Here is a 25,150-nt window from a genome sequence, read left to right as displayed (position 1 = left end):
TATCATTTTGGCTGTCCTGCTGAATATACTTTTGTAGTGTACTTTTGAACACTACACAACATTTAAATGTCCACATAAAGGACTTACACACAGTAATTTGATAACTTGTGTTCAATGCCTCTTCCTATACTTCCTGGAAGCTTTTGTTTGTATATTTAGTAATGTGAAGGCACAAGCTGTAAGCTTTTTAATTTTATTTACTTCTTACTTCATATTTCATTCCTGTTTTGTATTCTGTAGCTTATGGCTGTTGGAGGTATGTTTCCGTTTCTTTGTTTTTCTTTGTACTTACTTTTTTTCTACCTTGAATTTCACAAACCAGTTTTCTTATGATACATCTAGTTTATCCAAATCATTTGAATTGATTGTGTTGCTCATTTTAGATGTCCATCCTCCTTTTCCATTTTGTTGATCATATGCCAATATTGCTTATACAATATTGTTATATAAAGTGAACAAAATTGTCCTAATATAGGCTCTAGTGGCATTTTGATTATCACCCTCTCATTTCTCAAGTGATTCCACATCCTATTGTCCTGTCTTAGGTATCCTTAACTTTTTTTCCTCTTTGGACAGTGGGAAAGGATTTTTTTGAGCTAATTTCAAATTATTCAAACTGGATTTGAATGACCTACTGCTACCTTTTGTTGTTGGTTCTAATATGGACCCAGCCCACTTTGCTTATCCACTCATGATATGTCGTCTCTGTACCTAGAAGACTTTTAACATATCCGGTTCTAAGGAGGTGGCAAAAGAAGACAGAACCACATCTACACTTCCAGTTGTCAGTATTGCTTAGTGTTAAGTTGCCAGTAAGTAACCTGGTCAAATGTTTTTGTCATTTCCCTTTCTGGCAGAGCTCCCTGACAGGAGGATGCTGAGAGAGGAGCTCAGGGGTGCTCAGTGTAGTAGGATCAGCAGAAGGGAAAAGAGTAAGATCTTGTGTAATATCTTGCTAAGGAGAGCTCAGGGAGACCCAAGAGAACAGTGTTGGACTCTGAGTGCATCAAATGGTGGCAGAATAGGGAAGGAATCTGCAAGCCTGACAAGTTAGATAGGAAGTAGTCTCTGGATGAAGAGAGGAGAGGAACTTGAGGCCAGAGAAGATTACCACTCCTGGATAGCACTTGATACTGGAGCAGGAGGAGGGATTGGGTTCCCCATCACCTCAGCAGCACTACTTCTAGGTGGCGCTGCTGAAATTTGTGCTACCCAAGGGAGAGTGCAATTGACTATTGTGAAACCCTGCTGTCTAAGAAAGGAATTGCTTGCAGGTGGAAGGCCAAAGATAGTTTTGCTCTGTCATAATAAACCAGACTCCAAGTGGAGACTTACGTGAAACACATGAGTATGTGCAAGTCAGAGGAGAAACTGAGGCCTAGATGACCAGTTGCTGGAATACACCAACCCTGTTGCACATGCCCTCAAATAAATTGTGAAGTAGTTTATTTAAAGCTGGATTATTAAAGTTGGTAGACCTCAAACTTCACCTGCATTTATTTTTTTATATGTTTGTTTGTATAGGCTAACACTTTAATATGTTCCCCACTCAGATGCCTCAGTGTTTTTTTTTTCCCCTCAGAGTTACAGCCTGATATTTATAAGCAACTCTACAATAACAAAAAAGTGTACTCATGACTGGAGAAGGGATTGTAAAAATTCTGTAAGGAAAACAGATTTTAGTTTCAAGATTCCAGAGGGCTAATATAAACAAGGACGAATACATTAGAAACTTCCCTTTCAAATAATTTTAGGATTCTTCCATTTCAACTCTTCTTTCACAGATTTCTTTCAATTTCTTTGAATCTTGTGCTCAATTTTAGACTTGTTTCCCATATTAATTTTCATCAGTCTCCCATTACAGCACACCTTTAGTTATGTTTTGTGTTTCAGTTTGGCAGGAAACAATTGTCTTTGTGGGTGTGAAGAGTGGAAATACAACTTTATTCTATAAACTGGAAGAGAGTACTTTTATATTGAGTTACTAACATGTTGATTAAACATTTTTTCCTAATGCATATTGTTGATGTGTGTGCTCCCACCTACAGGCTGGGAATTATGATGCTTGTCTGCAACATCTTAGCTGCTTGCAAGAAATAAACAAAGATGACTACAAAATAACTTTGAATACAGCTGTTGCAGAGTTCTGTAAAAATAACCAGACTACAACAGACAACTTGAAACAAACACTTAATCAACTGAAGAATCAGGTAATGCAAAAATAGTGAGGTGCTTTTTGAATTCAAGTAGTGTCTTCCTCTTACATCACGGTTGGGGCCCTCTACCAGTTGACGGAACAGGAAATAATTTGTAAAGTTTAGATAGAATAGTGTCTTGGTTATTAAAGTAGTTTTATTTTCTGCTTTTAATTTAATTATGTTCGTAAATGCTTTGTTTATATCAATACTTCCCGTTAACACCATATAAGAGTTTATTAGCCTATGAGTAGAAGGTGAAATTTTCTTTATCTTCATACGTGGATCAGTCTATAGCTTTTAACTATTGTTTCCAAATATTGGACTTTTTCCCCCCACAGTGAATACAGGAATTCTGAATAAAACAAATTTTACTTTTTTTTTGGTAGGTTCATTCAGCTGTTGAAGAAATGGATGGCTTAGACGATGTTGAAAACAGCATGCTTTACTACAATCAGGCAGTTATTCTCTATCATCTGCGTCAATACACTGAAGCAATATCGGTTGGAGAGAAGCTTTACCAGTTTATAGAACCTTTTGGTATGTAGATAGGAAAGCAAAGTTATTTCTTATTTTTGTTCCTCTCTGGTTTAATGGCTGCAGACTGTTAAGCTGTTTCTTGACCGAAAGCTTCTTGTGATTGATTCTTCTGATTAAGGGGGGTCGGTGTGTGTGTGTGTATTATATAAATGATCTGCATTAGCAATTGATACACACGCGCGCGCACACAGTAGCTGAGATTTAGAAATAAAGAAGGTGCTGTATGTGTATATCAAGAGAAGCATGATTCAAACATGGGGGCTATGTCTTAAGATAGCAGTAGAACAATGTTTCCCAAACTTGGGACGCTGCTTGTTCAGGGAAAGCCCCTGGCGGGCCGGGCTGGTTTGTTTCCCTGCTATGTCCGCAGGTTCGGCCAATCGCGGCTCCCACTGGCTGCGGTTCGCTGCTCCAGGCCAATGGGGGCTGCAGGCAGTGGTGGCTGGTATGTCCCTCAGCCTGTGCCGCTTCCTGCAGCCCCTATTGACCCGCAGCTGCAAACTGCAGCCAGTGGGAGCCGTGATCATCCGAACCTGCGAACGTGGCAGGTAAACAAACCAGCCTGGCCTGCCAGGGGCTTTCCCTGAACAAGCGGCGTCCCAAGTTTGGGAAACACTGCAGTAGAACATATATTATTTTTATGTTGAATATGAAATGGATGTTAAGGGGTTGACTTCTTTCTGAAGATGCATGTGCAAATACCATGATTGTACATGCAGAATCTTATATGTGCATGAACAAATGGGCAGTTAGGCATACAACACAATTCGTGTGTGTGTGCGCGTGTGCAAATCTATAGGGCCACACAAGCTGTAAGGAACTGTGATAACCAGACATGCCAAACCCACGAAAAAACACAGAAATTGGGCTTGTTTTTGTCTTAATTAGCTTGTGAGTTGCTTGTTGGCTAGTTTATGGCTTGTAGCTTGTTGCTTTCTTTTTTTTGATCAGCTCCTAGAAAGCAGGGGCAAGTGGGATAGAGAGTCAAGGGTGCACAGCAGGCCCACCACAGTCCCAGACTGCACACCAGCGGGATCTAGTCACATAGAGCGTTTGGGGTTCTTAGGAATTGGCTTGTTTTGAAATGGGATCACCTTGATTTCTGGCTTATTGTGAAAGTCAGGGTGCTTATTTACTGCATGGAAGTTGGCAACTGTGGCGATAACTTGTATGTAATTGTATGCACTCACCTTTGAAAATTAAGTCCCCCATAACTGTAAACAGTGGCTCTCTGTGTAGTGGAATGGTGCTGTGCTTGCCTGATAAGATTTATAAACCTTGCTGAGCTACAGAAGTGTTAAGGTTGTTTGCTGATGCATGCTTGTGGTGGTGGTGGGGGGGGTCATTGTCAGTAAATCCATTAAGTGAGAGCAACCGAAGGATCAACACATTGTCAATTTTTGATATGCCAACTATCATACTGGTGTATGATATCATACATGAACTTAGGGTTCAGTCTCAAAGGCATCTATGCAGAGACACTTAGCCTTGTGTAGAGTTCTACTGACTTTGATGGGATTCCATGTAGCCATATAGGTCTGCCCACGTTGATCCCTTTAGGGGATTGGTTCTCCAGTGCTTATCAGTTAGACCAACTTTCAAAATTATTATTTTTTTTTTAAGAAGAAATGTTTAATTGTCTCAATTTTATATACCATATAGCTCGTTCATACCGGCTTATAAATGGGTCTACGCCAAAATTTGATGATTTTAAACTCTATGAAATCATTGAATTGAATATCTATCTAATACATTGTCGTTTTGTGTACCTGGAGCGTTCACAGGCACGGAGCCCCTCAGTTCCCTGTGGCCGCGGTTCGCCATTTTCAGCCAATGGGAGCAGCAAATTGCGGCCACTGGGAGCTGAGGGGCTCCGTGCCTGTGAACACTCCAGGTAAACAACACATCCCGACCCGCCAGTGGCTTACCCTGATGGGCTGGGAGCCAAAGTGTGCCAACCCCTGAAATATAGGGTTGGCTTATGAAAGGATCACACGGTTTTTACTATTTTTACCTATCCATCTTTGGGGGTGGGGGGGTCTGCTTACAAACGAACGGGCTAATGAATGAATATATACGGTATTTTAATGTTGACAGGTCAACATTTTCAGTGTTTGTAGGTTTGTTCATCAGGATCACCATATATAGTGCATTCAAATTAATTTTAGAACACTTTATGACAGTGCTTTATTGCTATGGGTGTTTCCCAGTTATGGATTAGTGGGGGCTACATATTAAAAATATAATATTTCTTTCTCCTTTCTTTGTCTGATGTAGAAGAGAAGTTTGCCCAGGCTGTGTGCTTCCTGCTTGTAGACTTGTATCTGCTAACTTACCAGGCTGAGAAAGCCTTGCATCTGCTTTCTGTTTTGGAAAAAATGATTTCACAGGGCAACAATAACAAAAATGGAAAAAATAATGAGGTGAGTATGTTTCAGAGGACCTTATTTAAAAAACAACAACTATTGGGTGTATTCATGGCAATATGCTTTGGGCTAATCCAAAAATAACCAATAGCTTTTTCAAATAGTTTAAATTTTAAAAACTATGTTAGCATAGTTTTAATCTTAGGCTGCCACTGGTCACTTTGTAACTCTGTTTAATTACATTTGGCATGTGTATATATATTCTCCTGCATCCCAAAAGATTGAGAGGTGTTTCCTATTGTCAGATTTTGCATTAGTGGGACGGGTACAGTCTTTAAGGTCAAATATTCCCACTTTGTCTCCCTGGCTGACAGCTCTAAGCTGTAACCAAGAAGCTCTTGCTTTGGACTGCAGTTCCTTTGACCCTGAGCCAGGGAAGTAACTAGTAGTTCAGAGAGAAATCGCCTCTGCTGGTTGAGATATCGGAGGCGTCCTTGAGTATATGAGACATGTTTATGTGTTGCTAGTTGGGGTGAAATATGCTTTAGTTGGCACTGAAATTCTGCTACTAAGAAGTACCCTTTTTGGAGTAAGAAGTAGATTGAGGCTAGACAGGGATCTAATTGAATATAGAACACTTCTTTGTTCTGTTAAAGGAATCTATTGTTTGTTTATTTTAAGTGTACACTAACTTTACTGAAGAGTCTGAAGGAGAATAGAAGGTGACTTGACATGAAAATGTCATTTGCAAAACCTAAGGATGTATAGATAGAATGTCCTTGGCTTCCTTATGTGTTAGTGAATTCTTAAAAACCACCTAAGTGCCAGAACAGGATGTGATGATATTAGCAGACATTCTTGTGTGAACATGGACCTTCATTCTCTCTAATCTGGTGTGTTTGTTCTTGGATATAGATTTAGATATGACTGTGTTTTCTTTAGTGGACATTGATTTTCCCCTCTGATATTAGACCTAAGAAAAATAAACCTGTACACTGGATTAAAGATGAAATAATATTTTCTCCTTTTAATTTGTGTTCAGACAGGTAATAACACAAATAAGGAGTCATCTAATCATAGAGCTGAAAGTGGAGCTTTAATAGAAGCTGCAAAATCTAAGATACATCAGGTAGGAAACTTTTTGGTGTCCAAAATTAGATATTTATATGCAATTTAAAATTCATGATCTCATTTATCTTTATTAAAAAGAGGTATTGCATACTGTGAATCTAGTTAGTCTTTAAAATTAGTTTAAAAGTAGTTTCGGATACTACACCTGCTCCTGAATTCCTTGACTATTTGTAAAACAACCCGTCCACCCCCAGTGTCTGTATTTTAATTTCTCCCCTGTTTCTGTAAAATCTACACAAGTGAGAAAAGCAGACTAAAGAACAAAGGGGCAGAACTTCAAATGGTGTTAATTGTTGTATCTCCATTGAAATCAGTAGAGCTATGATCACTTATACCGTAATAGTGGAATTACGACACTTTACACCAGCCGAGGAGTTGCCCCAGAGTACTATTAAATGAATAAAAAGAAAACTGAAAAATATTTTTCTCTGATCTTTCAGTTATAGAAGTTACTTATCACAATAGTAACAAAAAATTGTATTGCTGAGATTTTTTAACTAAGGGCTGATGTTTAAGTTTTGAAACTTGTTACTCAAACATCATACTGAATCTCTTTTACAATCCATTTTACAGGATTCTGTAGGAGTTATTTTGTTAGAAGCCTGTAATTAAATTTTCTCTTTATATTCTGAAGAGGAGTTTTATTTTTAGACTGTTTTTAAATAGGTTTTCTTAATGTATATAAGTACAATATTGTGTAGTAAACTTAGGCATGTTGCATCTTACAGATAATATCAAACTGCATAATTTACTAAACTGTTTTAAAATGTTAATTTTTAAAATTATACTAATGAATTTTTTTTAAATTTAACAGTATAAAGTGAGAGCCTATATCCAGATGAAGTCTCTAAAAGCATGCAAAAGGGAGATTAAGTCTGTTATGAATACAGCTGGAAATGTAAGCTTTTTTTTAAAGCATAGTCTGTTTGCAGTCTAGGTCAATTCTCTGTCCTAAAACTAAACTCGTTAACTTTATTTCTGTTCTAAAGTTTGAGGACTATGGGGAAGTGTCTGAAATAAGAAGAGCTTTGGCATTAGTCTTGTTTATAATTTACTTTTGTATAATTGCATCTCATTATTATGGAATTATTATTTGGATTGGCTATTTATGTGCTCAGAAAATCACGCTCAGGGTTTTTGTTAATTTAAGATATAAAAGTTTAAAAAATGAAGCTCTATATAAACTCTAAAGCATGGATTATAATAACCTTAATCAAAGAATAAGTGACTCCCAACAGAATGTAAATTTCTCTAGAAAAGTTATGGAAGTCTAATCTCCAGTTGATGCAAATAACTTTATTCACTGACTAGAGTAAGTTTTCTTGTTCATTGATAGGATTAAACTACTCCATAGTTGATCAATAATAAGAATTTGGGGGTACTAAAATCTGTTGCTTCAGTTGAAGCTTTTCAGATCCTTTCATTTTGTTAGAGGCAGTATGTCCAATATAATTCACTTTTGCAGAGCTGGAAGAAGACGCATTCTAGTGCATTCTTTCCATGTGAAGAAAATAAGAATGTTACAGAACAGTTTGTATGTATGTGTGGTATTTTTCAATTTTTTTTTAAAGCAGTTACAAAAACATTTAGTTAAAAGTCAAGGTGAATTGTCATTGATAGCTATGAGAGTTCTAGGAAGAGAAAAATGTTAACTATATATCTGAGGAACAAGTTTTGCTGCATTAAAATAAACACTTCTGTTTTAAATTAGCAACAATTGTCAAACTGTGTGACTATTGCAGTTTAACACTAACAGTAGATCTCCTAAAGCAATTGATAAGTAATTTTTGTTTTCTTCACAGTCTGCTCCTTCTCTCTTTCTTAAGAGCAATTTTGAGTATTTGAGGGGGAATTATCGGAAAGCAGTAAAACTGTTAAACAGCTCAAACATTGCTGAACATCCAGGATTCATGAAAACAGGTAAAATAAAGCATAAAACTCTGATTGTGCAACCACTTACACACATGCTTATCTTTACACACAAGTAGTCTCATTGAGTTCAGTTTTAAAAGACATTTTTTGGTGCATAAAACCCAGTTCTTTTTTATTTTATATGAACTGGGTTTTCCAACGTTTTAATTCTCATTGAGTTCAGTAAGACTACTCACAAGCATTCAAGTTAAGCATGTGTGTAAGTGCTTGCAACACTGGGGCCTTAAATACCATGTTTCTTTATCTTCCTTAGCTCATTTTCCATATCCTTTTCCTCCCAGCCCCTAATTGTTTTTGTGTCTGTTTAAAACAAAACTCTAATCCAGCCTAGCAGATATTTAGGAGTATTGTCACATGAAGAGGTGAGGTTTTTTGTTTTTTTTTTTTTAATTTTTTAATTTTATTTTATTTTATTTTTTTTTTTTTTTGGAATGTCTGTTTGGACCAGTAGAAACTAGAAGCATAATGGAAGGTGAGTGTGAGGTTCTATACTGCGCCCAGGGGAGACGTTATATGAGACGCGGTGCTAGCTGCAGGGTGAATTCAAAGTTTGCATTGAGTGTTTGCGGTTGGCTCAAATCTTGTGGAGCTTAAACTACTTGTAAATATTTATATCTTCTTTCAAGTGAGATGGAAGGCATAAAAATGGTCTTTTAGCCAACATTGGTAACTTAAAACCTTGGAAAACCCAGTTCATACAAATGATAAAAATGGGTTTAATGCAAGAAAAGACATTTCTGTGTTTTATAATTTAAATAATATAGCTATTAAATGCCCTTTCTTCCATAAAGTTTCATTTGCTGTGTTTTTGTGCAACACTTCTTAATATGCTCTGTGAAACCTCTTGCCACCACAAGGATGTTTCTTCATCTAGCAGGTATTGCTGGAGAAATGGCAGCTACATGAATAATAGTCATGGAATCTGCCCTGGAAATATCACAGTTCTCTGATTACTTGAATAGATGCAATTAAATAAATATGAAGTTGCTTAATTTAGAAACTAAGTTATTTTTTATTAGTGGTAACCTTGTGAAACTGCCTTTATAAGTAAATAGGTCAAAAGTTAAATTGTCAATATTATCTGAACACCATATATGTGCAGTCTCAATCTGAGAAGCCCTCATTTCTCTTCTGCTTGTATAGTTGGATTAGTGTATTTGCTTATTTTATTAAACACTGAGCAGATAATGTCATGTAAGAATTTCCTTCTTACAGGAGCCATATGTCAGAAAACTGCAAGTGTTTACACATGAAGTACTAAGAGAACTTTCAGATTAATGTGCTGTAAATTGAAATCTGCCAAAGTGGTTTTATACCCTGCTGTTCAAGAACATGATGCATGAGAAGCTCACCAAACCCCTTACCACTTATCAATTTAAATAATGTTATGTGTTCAAAGGAAGTAAAATGGTACACAGAAGTAGTAGGTGATTAATTTATTGTCTCATTGGTCTTCATAATCGATCATATCATGCTGTGTTTAGTTTAGCTCTTCACAGGAGTATCTTGCTAAGAATGTACAATAATGTCCTGATCTATAAAAATGTTTTGATTTTTGATTATATTTTGCTGTTTTCTCAGGTGAATGCTTAAGGTGCATGTTTTGGAACAATCTCGGCTGCATTCATTTTGCTATGGGAAAGCACAATTTGGGAATCTTCTACTTTAAAAAGGCCCTGCAGGAAAATGATAATGCATGTGCACAACTAGGAACAGGTAGCACAGACCCAGGTAAGACCTGTAACAGACACAAAGCGTGGTGGTGAAGTGAGTGTTTTGATTCAAATACATTGTTACTGGAGAGCTTATATTAGTACTTCTTTTTTAGTAATTACCATTCAGTGATCCACAAGGGACAGGGTAAGAAGGAAGGGAGTTTTGAGTGTACTTGATTTCAGAATATAGCTGCCTGCTGTCAGAAATAGATGATGATGAAAGGTGTGTCATTTTCTTGCTTGCTTCAGCATGTTGGAAGCTTTGGTAATTATTTCTACATTTGTTTACACTATTTGATTGTCAGTCAAGAGGGTCTGAAATAAACACAGTTTTCCTGCCCTATTGTACATCATTAAAACCATTACTCATGATCTTGCTGACTTGGATTAAGTCATCAAGGTTTGAAAGTCTCTCTCTCATTTGCTGCCTTAAAAATCATTTTAACTGTGTTTTTGTCTTAAATACAAACTTCTCAACCTTTTTTGTTAGTGAACTGTCCAGGTTTGTGTGAATTTTCACCTACAATTAGTCTGATTTCATTATGTTTATCTGATGCCGACTTTGATATAATCAGTTTTTTTTTTTTTTTAAAGCCTGATTTTAAATGATTCATGATACTGTATCTCTTTAATTGTAACTCAGTCTGTTAGTATGAGTTTGTGTTTTTTTTTTTTTTTTCAACCAGAAAACTTGCATCAAGTCATATTTCATTTTATGTTAAATCCACATTTTACCAATTTGACAACTAGTTCTCAGTGTTGCCTGTTAATTCTTATAAGTGTGTATTATGGTGGTATAGACCGTAATGTCAATAAAAAGGGAGAGGCTGTTTATGATGCTATTAAAATAGTAAAACAAGTACTTTTAAAAAGTGGAACTAATTTGTTACAAATTTTATAAAAACTGAGAATAATGAAGAAGCCAAGGGCATTTAGATGACTTTGGAGTTGTATGATAGTTCATATCTAATATATTGAGTAATCAGCATAGTTAGTTAATAAGATTAAAACAGTCTATACTCTGACTAAGGTGCATTTTTTTGTTCTGAGGTCAGCTCTAAGGTGGGAGGAATTTATTTACAGAGGGAAATTAGTGAATGTTTATATGATGCAATTATTTTTCCAGCAGTGTTCTTTCATTTCTGCCCTCTTAAACTGGATACCCAATATTATCTAACCTCTCTCTCACAGGCAAGAAATTTTCAGGGAGACCTATGTGTACGTTGTTGACTAATAAACGGTATGAATTGCTATACAACTGTGGAATTCAGCTTTTACATATTGGGAGGCCCCTAGCTGCTTTTGAATGCTTGATAGAAGCTGTCCAAGTTTACCACTCAAACCCACGCCTCTGGTTGAGACTAGCAGAATGCTGCATTGCTGCCAACAAGGGGGTAAGTCAGTCTGTTTCAGAAGCCATCTGATCACACACCACTTCTAAAAACCAGTATCCTTTTGAAAAGAAGAAATATTCCTTGAGTTCTACTGTACATGTTACAGGCCTGCTTCTTCAATATTTAGTTATGCAAATAATATACTATTGTGAATTTATATCAGATTCTTTTAATATGAAGATATCTACCTGCTTTACAAAGGTGGATAAGCACTGTCTCCATTTTATAGAAGCGGAAATTAAGGTCTGGAGGTTAACTCACTTGTCGTAAGGTCAAAAAATTTTGTGGTAGCTATTTTAGAATATTAGTAAGGGATAACAGGAAAATATGTAAGTGGATGTTAGAACAATTCCTCACTAAAGTTATAGGCTTTGTATATGAGACTAGTGAAGCATGCTTTCTCTCGGCAAATTTATATGACATTAATGCATTTAGACCATATTTAACTCATTACAATACTTGGTAGACATTTTTAACGTGCTCTGAAGCAGAGTTGTCTCCCAAGTCTCTGCATGGCTTAGATTTGATTTTGTACTGACTTTATTTTGGGGCTAAAAATAAAGATAAGGAATGAATCAGCGGTAGTTTACAGTGTGGCTTCACCCGTTAATAAGATACAACATGCTACTTCTCCATGGTGAAAACTCAAACTTGCCTTATCATGCCGTCTCATTCACCCCACTATTCTTGGGTACTTAATGGGACCTAACCTTCCCATTGTGCTTTCACACTGATAGCAAAATTTTACTCCCTCTTCAGGCCATATTGTTCCTTGACCCAGTAGAACTAGTTGTACTGTGGGGTAGTTGTACTGTGAAAAGGAGAATCACAGGATTTAAAAGTCTTGCATGGGCTGTACATCCTTCTCTGTCCTGTGGAGTTCTGCTCTGCTGGGGCTCCCAGCGCAAGGAGTTTTGGGGATGGGAAGTAGTAAGGTTAAGTGGAACTGCGGGCCAGTTCTCTTGTGGGAGCATAAATATCCATGCAAACCGTTGCTAGCAGTTACAGTATAACTGCTGCTGCTCTGTGGCAGTGGGGTGGATTTCTTTCTCTTCTCTCCCACTCCCTTCTCCCAGTCTCAGTAGAAATTCCCCCTCCACACATCCCACATCCATATGCCAAGATGTATGATTTGAGTGCAAGTATATTGTTACACTTGCAGACACAAATGTGTTAGCTGGCTTCTTGTGACCTGTATTTATTTACTGCTGAATATGCTGGTATCTAAATCCTACAAATTGTCTTACTGTGTCAGTCCCTCTAGTCCAATGTCCTGTCTCTGATAGTAACCAGTACTAGGTGCTTTAAAAGAAGGTGGGCAGAATTCTGACCAGTGTCATTTAGTGGTTGGCATTTGTCCTGGTTCTGGTTCATGAGGGTTGGTTTGTATCCCTTAGGATAAACAAAAAACAAGTCCTATTTAATATAAATATTTTCTCAAAGTAGGGGTATGGACTGCATGTGATAGGAAATTATGAAAGCCTGCAGTGAGTTTTGGATGTGTGAAAAGAAAGGAAAAAGGTCATATACCAGGATTCTACATACACCACTGTATGGCTTGTTGCTTATATCCTGTTTAGATTCCTATCTCGATTACTGCACCCTTTTTCTCTCTGGCTTCTCTGAAATCTGGGCCACTCTATCCAGTCTGTACAAAAATGCATCATCTCTGCTCTTCGTTCTGATCCCATCCTCCTCTCTTTGAATCCCTCCACTGGAAACTCTTCTTCTCTCACAGTATCAAGTTGAAATTTCTTGTTCTTTTTGACTTTCAATGCCTTACACAGCTCTTCCCATCCCTGTTTTTATGTAGTTTTGTTCTCTTTATTGCATGCACTTCTGCTCATGTATTTGCTCCTACAAACACTTTCATGTTTTCACCCATGCTATCCTTGAATTGCTCTGTGAGGTTCCTCTACTCCAGTGATTTTCAGACTTTTGTACTTGTGACCCATTTTACACAGCAAGCCTCTGAATAAAGGCCCCCTTTATAAATTAAAAACACTATTTTTATGTTTAACATTTTATTATGAATGCTGGAGGCGAAGCAGGGTTTGGGAGTGGAGTCTGACTGCCCAGGACCCCCCCCGTGCAATAACCTTACGACCCCCAGTTTGAGAACCCCTGCTCTACTCTCTCTCCTCCTTTAATTCCCTCTCAAGACCTGCTTCTCTCATGTTGCCTACAAGAAACCAGCCAGTACTTAATAGCGAGGCTTACAAATATAGAAAATGTTATGTATGGTGCCTCTCCCCTACATTTTATGTTTCTGCCTTTGGATTGTAAGACTTTTGGGATTGGGACCATATTTACATCTGTCTGTAAAGCTCCTAGCCCCGTGGGGCCCTAATCCTGATACAGGACTTGGACATTACCATGAAAGAAATTATTAAATAACAGTGATGTCACAAGAAATTCTCAGGCCCATCGCCTGCCTTAATCTGGCCCTGATTCTATGCACACCACATCATGGGACATGGCTCTGCCCCTATGCTATGGCCTGGCATCCCACTTGAAATGGTAGCAGCAGGAACAGCGGATCCTCTTCTCTTCTCCTGGAGTGCACCAGCAGCCCACGGGATGGTCTCCCGCAGCTTTCTCCAAGAGAAGCAAGGGTGGCAGTAGGAGGGCCCCCAGTTCTTTCTCCAGAACCTGTAGTATTTATTTTAGTGGGTGGGCTAAGCCCACTGCATTATTCTCCTTCTGCTACACAGACCCATGTTGGGATGATGTCAAGTTTGGTGGGGGGATGTTTGCCGAGATTGGGAGTTAACACCCCATTGAGATACAGGGGCAGTTCATATCTGTTAAAGCTACTGCTTTATGCTCTCTGCAAACTCAGGCAGATGTCATTGTGTTGGATCACGTTTTCATGCTTTTCTTCACAGTTGTTGAGGGCGAGAAACGTACTTTTATTTTATCATAGATGGAGCTGGTAACTGCTGCTATAATTGAGGTTTCCTGGCTCTTCTCAGTAGAAGACCTTGTTTGGCTTATAACTTTGCCAAACTTAAACTGTGTAGGCTGAAATTGTCCATGCTGGGTGTCTACCTCACAATGAATCTTTTTGAAACTTTCAGCAAAAATGGTTCAGCTGTTTAAGGCAAAAGGACATTTTCCCATGTTAAAAATTCTTACAACCATTTAGTTGAAAAGCTGTAATGCCTGCTTTGGAGCCAGGTCTTGAAATTTGGCCAGGGGAGTTGCATTCATGTCAGGGATGTGGCTTTTGCTTTTCCCATGGAAGTCTTCCCAAATTTGGCCAAAGTATAAGACGGAAAAAAATCTGCTAGCAAATGCTCCATAAAAATATTGTTAGTCTCTGGCAGCCAAATTTTCCACATATTCTGTCTGCACTGAGCATACTCCAGCCTGGGATTCCAGAGGCTGAACAGGACTTTCCCTGCAGTTGCTGCTTCTGGCTGCTGTGGCATTAGGCACTGGAATTAAACAGGGAGACTCTCTTGTGCTCTCAATATTCCCCCTGCTGGTGACCAGGCAGTATGAAGCAGGAGCAGCAGCTTGACTGAAATGCAGAGGGGACAAGAGCTGGAAGGGAGAAGATACTGGGACTGGCTGGGCAAGGAGACTAGGGAAAAGGAGCTTGGAAAGGAAGACTGGCACTGGGAGCCTTAGATTTTACAGGGGGCCTGGAGAGAAAGATTGGGATTTGGACATGGAAAGGAGGAGACTAGGACTGGAACTGGGATTAGAAACTGGGTTTGGGGAAGAAACTTGTATGCGACTGACACAGGGACAGGTCAGAGGGGACACAGGTAGGAGGAGTCTGGCTTGAGGGGATCAGGAAGTGAAGGGTCTGTACCTAGAAGAGCACACTTCTCTCCCCTCCCCTGAACCTGGAATTGAACCCAAGGTTGCTGAGTCTTGACGTTCCTCTGCTGTCAGCAAATACTTGTGAAACGCACTGCAAAAGCATATGTCACATCTTCTTGATGACCCCTGAAAGATCAAGATGCTTTCACATGATAGACTTTCTGGGTTTTAGGTTTTTTGGTTTTTTTAATACCTAGGAAATTAAACATACAAAACTACATAAAGTTAAGGTTGCAAAGTCAAATGCTCAAAAGCTACAAAATGTGAGGATTAAGATTGCCTGTGGAATCTTAATTCAGATCCCTTGTGCGTATATGTTATAATAGAGTCTTTAATTACACGATTATATCCTAAATTTTGCCCAGGATCCCTGCCTCGTTCAGGGCACAGGATGGACCTGATCTGGGGATACATTAGGGTTGTGTAGCGAAAGAGACGTGTCTGTAAGACACCACCTTTGTTTGTTGCAGAAGTTGGAAAGTTTGTACTATTTGAAGTACTTGGGATGGGTGGCTGTAGGCCCACCCAAAACTAAAGGCCTGAGTTCAGGGAGAAGAACCACTGGACCCATGCATCTATTGAATATGGGGGACAACAAATGAAAAAAATAAGGTGGGGGTGAGGTCAGAATATAAATATTGGTAGTTTATATTATTTAGCTTCATATTATGTAAAAAATTTTAATGTCCTAGCAATTCTAAATTTGACTGACTATTTTTGAAAATGACTTGGTTCTTGTCTGTTTTTTTTTTTTTTTTTTTTTTATGACAGAGGAAAAACTAGGTCAATAGACTATTGAACAAATTATCAAAAATAATCCCTGAAGCTTCAAGTTAGTTGGGGTATAGTAAAACTGCATTGTGAGGACAAATTAAAAGTTCCTTATCCTTCATGATATTTGGATGACAGTAAAACTTTCTGGGGTGTTCTACCATCTCCAGGCGAATTCCAAATTAATACAGGTTAGCTGGGTTCAGTAATGTACGTGTAATGTTTTGTTTTCTCAGCCCTGCAGCTTTTATGTCAAGAAGATCACCTGTTCAGCCTCACTGATATTTTCAATCCTTCTTCTTTTAGACATCAGAACAAGAAACTAAAGGTCTTCCAAGCAAAAAAGGAATAGTACAATCTATTGTAGGTCAAGGCTATCACCGTAAAATAGTCCTTGCCTCACAATCAATACAGAATGTTGTTTATAAGTAAGTATGCAATTTTTCTGTACTCTGTTACTTTCTACTCATCTCTGTAAAGGGTGTATGGCTGTTTACCAGGAAAAAAATATTCTAAACTTCCCTGTCTTTAAACGTGAATAACTTTATTCATGTGAATATTCCCATTGCTTTATATGGGACTACACATATGGTTAAAGTTACTCATGTGTTGAAATGTTTACAGGCTTGGGGTCTTAGTGGGTGTCTAGTGTTGGATGGGCAACAGAAGGCTTATTTATGTGTTTAATGAAGCTCAAGTTTTAGTTGGCCATTTCCTAATTTAATCTCTCTCTAGAATTCATGTTTTCCACCTAGTTGCATGTTAAATTGTTTATAGAAAGGGAAATTATCACAAAAACCCTATCCTAGAAAGTAGCTTAATAGATAAGATGTACAAAGTTTTATTACTTGTTAGCTAAAGTATCTCATCTTGTAAGAGCCATAACACTTGAAGTAAGATTATATGTGAATTGCCTGTACTTTTAAGTGGTAGAATGTATTGGCTTTGTCTTCAGGCTTCACAACAGAATCTGTGCACGTATTATGTTGTTCCTGCACATCTTGTTTTCTTGTATGTGCACTGATGCTGTGTTTAGTTCTCTACAAGCCAAAGTGTACAAACAAAAAGGAAAAAGTGTCCCAGGATTTTGTATCCAAAGGATCTGATTTTACCAGCACTCTATTTAGGGAGTTCCTGTTGGAATATATGGGACTTCCATGGATGGAGCTCTAAATTAGGATATAATCATTTTGTTGAGTGCATAAAGTAAATATTTAAATATAACTTATTAAAGCATGAAATTAATCTTCCACTGGTCCATAGGACAAAGTTGTTCTGTGTCTTCCTGAACTCACTTTTTCTAGAGCATTATATTTTTTGAATGAAGTAGCAATAATAGTTACTAGTTAACCTCCATCTTTCAAGTGATGGGCAGTCCTCAGCTATCCCTGTAGCCAGTATGGAGTTTGCAGCGATTTGTCTAAGAAATGCCTTGCTGTTGCTGCCGGAAGATCAGCAGGAGCCAAAGCAGGAAAATGGATCTAAAACTAATAACCAGTTGGGAGGAAACGCAGAGAACAATGAAAGCAGTGAAGCATGCAGGTAAATACAATAGTAGATATTTCAGTTATTTAAAAAACTTTTTTTTTTTTTTTTTTTTTCATCCACAGCATCTGAGTGAGATTTCTGTGCCTATTGCCTGTCCTGTAGTTTGACAGGTAGAAAAATAGAAAACGTAAAAGGTGATCTCAAACACGTGCAAAGTCATTCTGTTACACCGGTAGCAGTTTTAAGTACTGCTAAGCAAACCTGAGTTAAAATTAGTGATTGGACTTCCACTATCAAACTTACTTATTTTCTTTCAAAACAAAACAAAAACTACCCTTCAGCAATTAAATTGATTTTTATGAATGTTTTCACTGTCTTTTTACTTATGTTTTACAAATACTAAATGTGTTGACGGTGGTTTTTGTTTTCCCAGTCACCCTGGGGGTGCACATACTTCTGTAATTCTCAGGACTGGTCTATGCTGAACACTCGCATTAGAATAGCTATGTCTCTCAGGGGTGTGAAAAATTCACACTGGTGACAGGTGTAGCTATGCTGACCTAACCCCCAGTGTAAAGAGCACTAGGTCAATGGGAGAGTTTGTCGACCCAGCTACCACCTCTCAGGGAGGTGGACTAACTACAGTGACGACTAACTACAGATTAACAGTGCAGCTGTGCCACTGAAGTGCTTCAGTGTAGACACTCACTAGAGCAACTAACTACAGAACCCCTTCCGTCACTGCAGAGAGTCTCCACTGGCACACTACAGCAGCACAGCTGCAGCAGAGGCAGCTATGCTGCTGTAGCATTTTAAGTGTAGACAAGCCCTTAATGTCTTATACTTCAGTTCTAAACGTCTGCCCTGGCCTCCGATTTGGTACACAGACAAAGCACTCTTGGGTGCTGTATGCGATATTATGCTTATTTCTGAGGTGGGGGATGGAGGTTGGATTTCCGTATAAAATCAGGGGTGTTGGAGAAGAGCATTAACAAAATTAAGTAGAGAACTTTTCTTGGTTCCTGCCTGCACTGTGCCTGGTGTAATGCCGGTGAGTCCCTCACTTTCATGGACACAATCCTCGGAGAAAATGTTTAGAACACCAGCTTTGGGGGGAAAAAAACAGGTAATACTGGAGGCCTTAGTTCGTTTAAGGAAAATAATAGAAAGTTGCATTTTGTTATACCCAAGTTCCAATATATAGTACTGAAAGTGCAGAAACCCCATTTATCCCTTTAACAGTTAAGGAATTCAGTCTATGTCGGGTATTTAAAGGAAACTTCTTTTCATTTTCTTTTTTCTTGCTATTGGGAGTATTTTTTCCCCACCATCTTTCCTTAGAAATCCTTCATGACCACAGTCCACAACTTGTGATTTTTCTTAGTGAATCATTCCTGGTGTGTCCCTTTTCCTTAACAGGAGTGAGGAAGAGAAAATGTGCATTGTAGAAGAGGATTTCTTACTGTCATATGACTTCAAAAGCATACGCTTCTATAACTAACATTTTCACTATACCTCTCAAGGAACATTGTTGCCCCCCAAAAGTCCAATAACTAAGTATTCTCTTCCTGAATTCATGCTGCCAAGTTCTGAAAGGATTTTCATCCATTCCTCTCAGCTAGGAACCTTGTCTGTTTGGAGGTAGGGGGTAGGGACAATAGAAGAACCAAGATGGTGACATTCTCCTGAAAATATTGTACACTCTGGACCTTGTAACAGACATTCCCCTGGTGAAAAGGGGGTGGTTTTGTGTGTGTGTTCTACAACTTTAGGTAAGGTTTCCTTTACTTCTATACTTCTCTTGATGTTTGGTCCAAAGTTTGCACTGGAATAACGTCATTCATCTATACATGTATGAGGTAGTGCTTGTGGTAAGCAGAGATGAAGCAGTACTAGACTTGGGTGAAAAATTTCTCACTGTTTGTGAAGTGGGCGAAAATAAAAAAAAAATCCAGACCAAAACCTTGGTCTGTCGTATCCAAATTGTGTTGTTTTTTCTGCCGAAATGCAAGTGTCGTCTTTCCCCACCTCAGAAGGAAGCTGTTTTTCAGCTTATTGTAAACTGCAGTTCCACGTTTGCCATTGCAGAAATTAGTGTTTGCTGCCAAAGATGGAAGGAAAGCTTTCAACTTTCAAAATTTGTGTTCAAGAAAAAGAAATGGTGAAAATACAAGTTTTGAGAGAGAAGTACTTCTTGAATTGTCCAAATATATGTGTATATTTCAGGTTTCACATTAGAATATTACTAACTGAAAAATAAGTGGATTCTTGGTGTGGTTTGTGGGGGGGGTGTGTGTGTGTGTGTATATGTATATGTATATGTGTGTGTATGTATATGTGTATATATGTGTGTGTGTGTGTATATATATATATATATATATATATATATATATATATATATATTTATTTATTTATTTATGATAAAGAATTCCTCTAATTTGACCATACATTGCTAAAAAATTCAAATTGTACTGGGCCTCTTCCTGTCCTTCCCCTAAGTTAAAAGGAAGGAAGCTATCTCTAATACAAACCCAACACAATCTGCATCTACCAGATTTAGTCGTTTCTCCTATAGAATTCTAAAAATAGCTTAAAACTGCATAAGGTAGTGTTGGTGGGTTTTTTTTTTTTTTTTTTTTTTTTTTGTTGGTAAAAGGTTGTCACTGCCTCCCCCCAAAATTGGAATTGTTAATGATACCAGTGCTTGAAGTATTGCCAGCCCTCACTTTTGCTTCTTTGTCCAGCTTTTTCCATTTCAACATGGAGGATTCTTGCTGTTGTTTAAAAAAAAAAAAAAAAAAAAAAAAAAAATGGGGGGGGGGGGATTAGTGTCCGTCGTTATTGCATTTACATTCCTTTTTTTGTTTAAAGGCTTGAAGGTCACTGCTCGCAATTAACAGGCTGTCTTCATTTCAGCAGTAAAAGTCATGAAGGAGATAAATTCATTCCAGCTCCACCTTCTTCACCCCTGAGAAAACAGGAATTAGAAAATTTAAGGTAAGTGCTTCTATTGCTTGGGAACTTGAAACTGACAAAAACAAGCAGAATGTCAGACTGTAGTTTAAAAGTGTTTTTAAAAAAGTCACATTGAATCCAAAAACTACATCACAGCTGCTAGGCATGGGATGAACTATCAGCAGATTACAAGGAAATTAGATAAATATTAATCTAAGAGGAAGGCACTTTCCTTCCTTAAGGCTACATTTTTAATTAAAAGAGTAAAACTCAATAAAGAGCAGGGTACAGGTAAAAAAACTGTAGCTTTGAGGTTTGTACACAAATCTAATGTCCCTTTCACTACATTTTAAAAAAAAGCATGCTCACTTTACAATCAAGAATCTGTGATTCCTGCTGCCATTAATGGAAATGATTGAGATTTCATTATGTTGCCTTTTCCTTCTAGAGCACTCGTAAGGCTAGCTTTCATGCCAGCCTGTAATATCCCATCTTTCTCGGACAGATCGAAAATCAAAGTAATGTTAGTGCATATCACACTTCCACATCATGACTCTCCTAACAAAGGTGACAGGGTAGTGAACTGAGGTTTTGAACCACATGTAATAGCCACCATATCGGTTTTAAGAAACTAGCATATTCCACTGAAGGATGTTAAGACAACTAAAAGCTATTAAAGTAATCTTAATGCAAACTTAGAGGTTTTTTCGTATATAAGTATAATCAAAGCAAGTTTTCTAAAGACTTGTCTAGACTAGGATTTAAAGATGTGATTTGAGCATGTCTTATCTAAATCGGGCTAACTAGTACGTTTTAAAAGTCTGGCCAATACAAGGGAATGCCTTTAACATTGCTCAAGTGGTTGATTTTAAAGCTTACACCCTAGCATGTCTTCATGTTCCAGGGCTACAAGTAACTGACTAGTTTTCCATTAGCAAATTCTTCAGACCTATGGTGCTTGGACCTCAAGGTGATAGGTGCTTATACGTTGAATGTTAAGCGAATAGTAGGTAATGGCAGCTGCTGGTGATTTTCTTTTTACATGGGTGAGTATAGAATGTGGCAAATTGGCAGACCAAACTAAGTGTGATTGTTTGTCATGGATTCTATAACTTTATTTTATATTTAAAAATCATGACTTCACATTTTGAGATGTATATGAGATAGTAAGCAAGTATGCATGTTAAAGCTTTATTAATTTAATCATACTTAGCTTTTGACTGTACATAATATGAAACTGAGTTTGAAAAAATTATCTTTGTTCCATGTTGTTTTTGACCTTTTAAAAAGTACAGTTTTTCACCTCAAATTCCTCAATCACTTCCGTTTAGTTCTGCACAAGTTACTGAAATCTCCGGCTGTACCACATATGACCTTATGCTAAGTGCAAAAAAAAAAATCTGAAGTGCACACATCTGCTGTGTGTGGCAAAACCAAGCTGTTGGTGGAAACCCCAGGTCAATTAATACCATGTTCTAGTGTATTAAAACATCAGGCTGGAAGGTTCCAGAAAAAAGCCACCTCTACCACACTGGGACCATTACATCTCCATTCCTTGGTCATCCCTGCCCATTACCTCAGAACTGGATTGGAGCAGTACCAGCCAGTGAAATCTGGCTGCATTAAAAACTAAAATGCATGTGACCTTAAAATCCAATGCTTTGTTGAACTGAATTCCTCAAGTGGATGTAGTGCTGTAATTTTGCTTTCTGTCTATATGCTGCTGCTTGTCCTGTAAGTGCTACCATTTGGTAAAGTGGAATGTGAAAATCATCAGAAGATGGTGATGGTGTGTTTTGGGTTTGTGTGTAGGATTTTTTTTTTAATAGAAACTGGAAGCCCAGAATAAGAGCTTAATAGTTCTGCTTGTATTTGTTGTGCTCCCTTTTAATACAGAAGCCCTGATCTCTGGTCCATGCACAAGCAAACAGTGGTTTATACTTTATCAGTCCAGTAAAGATGTGCAAAGAAACGGTTTGATGTTTCAACCTTCCAAAACTAGAAATCACCACTCTGGCATAGAAGTAAATTGGACAAATTAAACAAAATATGAAGTTTTGTCATGGTCAGGCAATTGATTTATAGACCAAGATTGATCATTGACTTAGACTGAGCTTTGCGTGTTGTAAAATTACAGCTAAATTATATCAAACTATGGAGGCTATTAAAGATCAGGAGATCAGCAACAGTATTCCACAGATGCAGTGGGTCAGATTAGTGCACTTGCAGTAGAAGCTTCAAGCATTAGACCTTCAGGGCAAAGCAGGGGAGATATGAAAGTGTGATGGCCAGGCTTCTGTTCCTCCTTCTCCTTTTAAGAAATAGAATTAAGTGGTGGAGGAATAAACAGAAGATTCTCAACTTTTTCATGGCCTTTCCTAACTCAAGTCTGATTAAAGTCAAATCTTATGTATCTCTTGCTTTCTGATTTTTCCTATCACTGTGTAAAGCTTCCAGTAAATAAGTTTCTAAACCTAAAATTACTCCTGCGGGAATTCTGTGCCACTGCACAATACAGAATTTGCACAGAATTCCATATTTCTCCTGCAGAATTTGGGCTGCTGGCTGCCACTAGGGGCTGCTGGACTCTGCAGAGCCCAGTGAGTGGAGTACCCAGCCTGGTGGGGATGGAGGCTGCACGCTGTGGCTGCCCAGCTTAATCCTCATTCTCCTGGGGACGGGAGAGGGCCTGGGAACCCAGCTCTGGCAAAGGGTGAGGATGGGCAGGGCCATACCACACCACGTTTCCTGGCAAGACAGTAAATAAACTGGGGGGAGTAAAGGCTCTGGGGGTGCAGGTGTCTGGACCAGGGGGGTGCCCTGCAGATGGGCTCTGTGGGGAGAAGGGGTGCGGGTGCTTGGGCTCTAAGGAGAAGGGGTGCGGGTGTCTGGGCTTGGGGGTGCTCATGGCTGGGCTCTGGGGGGAGAGGGAGTGTGGGTGTCTTGGCTCTGGGGATGCCTTGTGGCTGGACTCTGGGGGAAGAGGGGTGTGGGTGTCTGAGCTCTGGTACACGGGGGCAGGTGTCTGGGTTGGGGGGGTTCCCTCTGGCTGGGCTCTAGGGGGAAGGGGTTGCCCTACGGCTAGGCTGGGCAGTGCCCACAGCTTGGCTCTGAGGGGAGGGGGTGCAGGTGACTGGGCTCTGGCGGCACACACAGTGGGCTCTGGGGGAAGAGGGGTGTGGGTGTCTGCACTCTGGGTGGGAGGGAGCAGGTGTCCGGGCTCTGGGGGCCCCATGCAGCCACCTTCAGTACTCCCCAACTGGAATTGGGTTGTAAGGGCTTCTTTAACTCTTTTCCTGGGGAATCTTTTTTGCTGTTGTCTATATTGTTGACATACTTGTTGACAGGTGTTTTGAGATAAATTACCAAAATAATTGAAACTAAGTGATTATATTGTGATATTTTGATAATAAAATATGCAGAATTTTTCAGAATTTTAAAATATTGTGTGCAGAATTTTTAATTTTTTGGTGCACAATTCCCCCAGAATTATTAAATGCAGTTTCTTGTATAACTGGTTCTTTTGGGGACAGTGATGGCAAAAGGAACAGGTGTTATTTCTAGTCTGTTCTAAAACACTCTGCACATTATGTAGAGTCAAATTCAACCCTTTATTGGAGTTTGATGTTCTTAACCAAAATCAAATCTCAGCTCTAGCCTTTTATGTTCACAAGGTACTTCTTCAAGGAGTGTCCCTGTGCATGCTCCACTTTAGGTGAATCTGTGCCCCGGCGCTTGTAATCAGAGGTTTCTAGTAGCAGAGCGTGGGTGGTTCGCATATGCGCTGTCCTTGTCTCATGCCACCTATGGCGGTTACATAGTGCTGTGCGACCAACCCCGCCTCAGTGCCTTTTCTACTGCCTTCGGCTTGAGATGGAGCACTTAGAAGTGCCTCTGTACTTTGTCTTTCTCTAGTTTTAACTTTAGAATGCTAGTTAGTTAATCAATAGTTTAATTACTCTTTCTTGTTTTTGTTTTTTAAGAAAAAATAAAAAATCTTTTTTTTTCACTTAGGCATTTAAGTTTCAGTTACCCCATAGTGTAGTATAGTTACCTTCTTCACAGGAGAAACCCTACTCTGAGGGGCATGCCCGGCTCCCCGGGTTTTAAACATTACCCACTTGCTGCTCCTCAGTCTTGGTGTGTGATGGACACTCGGTGTGTCCGCTGCCTCGGTGAGACACACATACCTCAAAAGTGCTCCCACTGCCACAGCTTGAAAGTCTGCGCCAGGAAGGCGGGAGACATACAGCTAAAACTTCTCATGGTGGAGAAGTCTTTGTGCCCCGCATCCGATCTGGGATCACGGGCCCCTCCTGGGCAACAGTTTCCCACAGTGGCATCTGACAGAGATTCCCCTTCACCCTCTCAGTGGAAGGAGCACCCTTCCAAGAAGGTGACACAGAAGCAGGCTCTGACCTCCCCTCCTTGGGAATCAGTCAAAATGTGGAATTCCCTGACTTGGCAGACCCCATTGCTGAGGCTAAGATGATGTCACAGAGGTCGCGGAAGCCACGGAATCCATGACTTCCAGTGACCTCGGTGACATCGGGGACCCCGCAGCAGCCCAGCCTCTGTGGGCGGTGGGGGATCCTCCCGCAGCTGCCCAGCAACTGACCCCGGAGCTGCTCAGCAGGTAGGGGGTCGGCTGCAGCTCTCCAGACTCTGCTGCTGGCAGGGGCCCCTCACTGCTTCCCGGCCGCTGCAGGTGGCAGGGGACCCCCCTCCAGCTGCAGCCCCACAGGACGGTAGCGGGACACACACCCCCAGCTCCAGCCATGCAGGTACCCCTCCCAACCACTGAGCAATGGGGTCCCTGCAGCTGCCAG

At 39.3% G+C, this 25,150-nt stretch overlaps 1 protein-coding gene across 3 annotated transcripts in view; it reads left to right on the top strand.

Moving 5' to 3' along the window:
- CNOT10 (CCR4-NOT transcription complex subunit 10) overlaps positions 1 to 25,150 on the top strand; it is a 63,363-nt gene that overhangs the window by 11,893 nt on the left and 26,320 nt on the right. For 2 of the 3 annotated variants that reach the window (XM_074945611.1, XM_074945609.1), the window contains exons 3-13: positions 2,049 to 2,210; positions 2,585 to 2,735; positions 5,013 to 5,158; positions 6,144 to 6,230; positions 7,047 to 7,130; positions 8,035 to 8,152; positions 9,746 to 9,895; positions 11,071 to 11,273; positions 16,185 to 16,306; positions 17,244 to 17,420; positions 20,283 to 20,363. In XM_074945611.1, coding sequence (XP_074801712.1) covers positions 2,049 to 2,210; positions 2,585 to 2,735; positions 5,013 to 5,158; positions 6,144 to 6,230; positions 7,047 to 7,130; positions 8,035 to 8,152; positions 9,746 to 9,895; positions 11,071 to 11,273; positions 16,185 to 16,306; positions 17,244 to 17,420; positions 20,283 to 20,363 — 1,481 coding nt within the window. The remainder of the gene's footprint in view (positions 1 to 2,048; positions 2,211 to 2,584; positions 2,736 to 5,012; positions 5,159 to 6,143; positions 6,231 to 7,046; positions 7,131 to 8,034; positions 8,153 to 9,745; positions 9,896 to 11,070; positions 11,274 to 16,184; positions 16,307 to 17,243; positions 17,421 to 20,282; positions 20,364 to 25,150) is intronic. The other variant, XM_074945610.1, reaches the window with a different exon arrangement.

Source organism: Natator depressus, chromosome 2 (genome assembly GCF_965152275.1).
Source record: "Natator depressus isolate rNatDep1 chromosome 2, rNatDep2.hap1, whole genome shotgun sequence".
Classification (NCBI taxonomy): domain Eukaryota; kingdom Metazoa; phylum Chordata; order Testudines; family Cheloniidae; genus Natator; species Natator depressus.
Note: the sequence above shows the minus strand (reverse complement) of the source record. Positions and strands in the feature narration are given on the sequence as shown.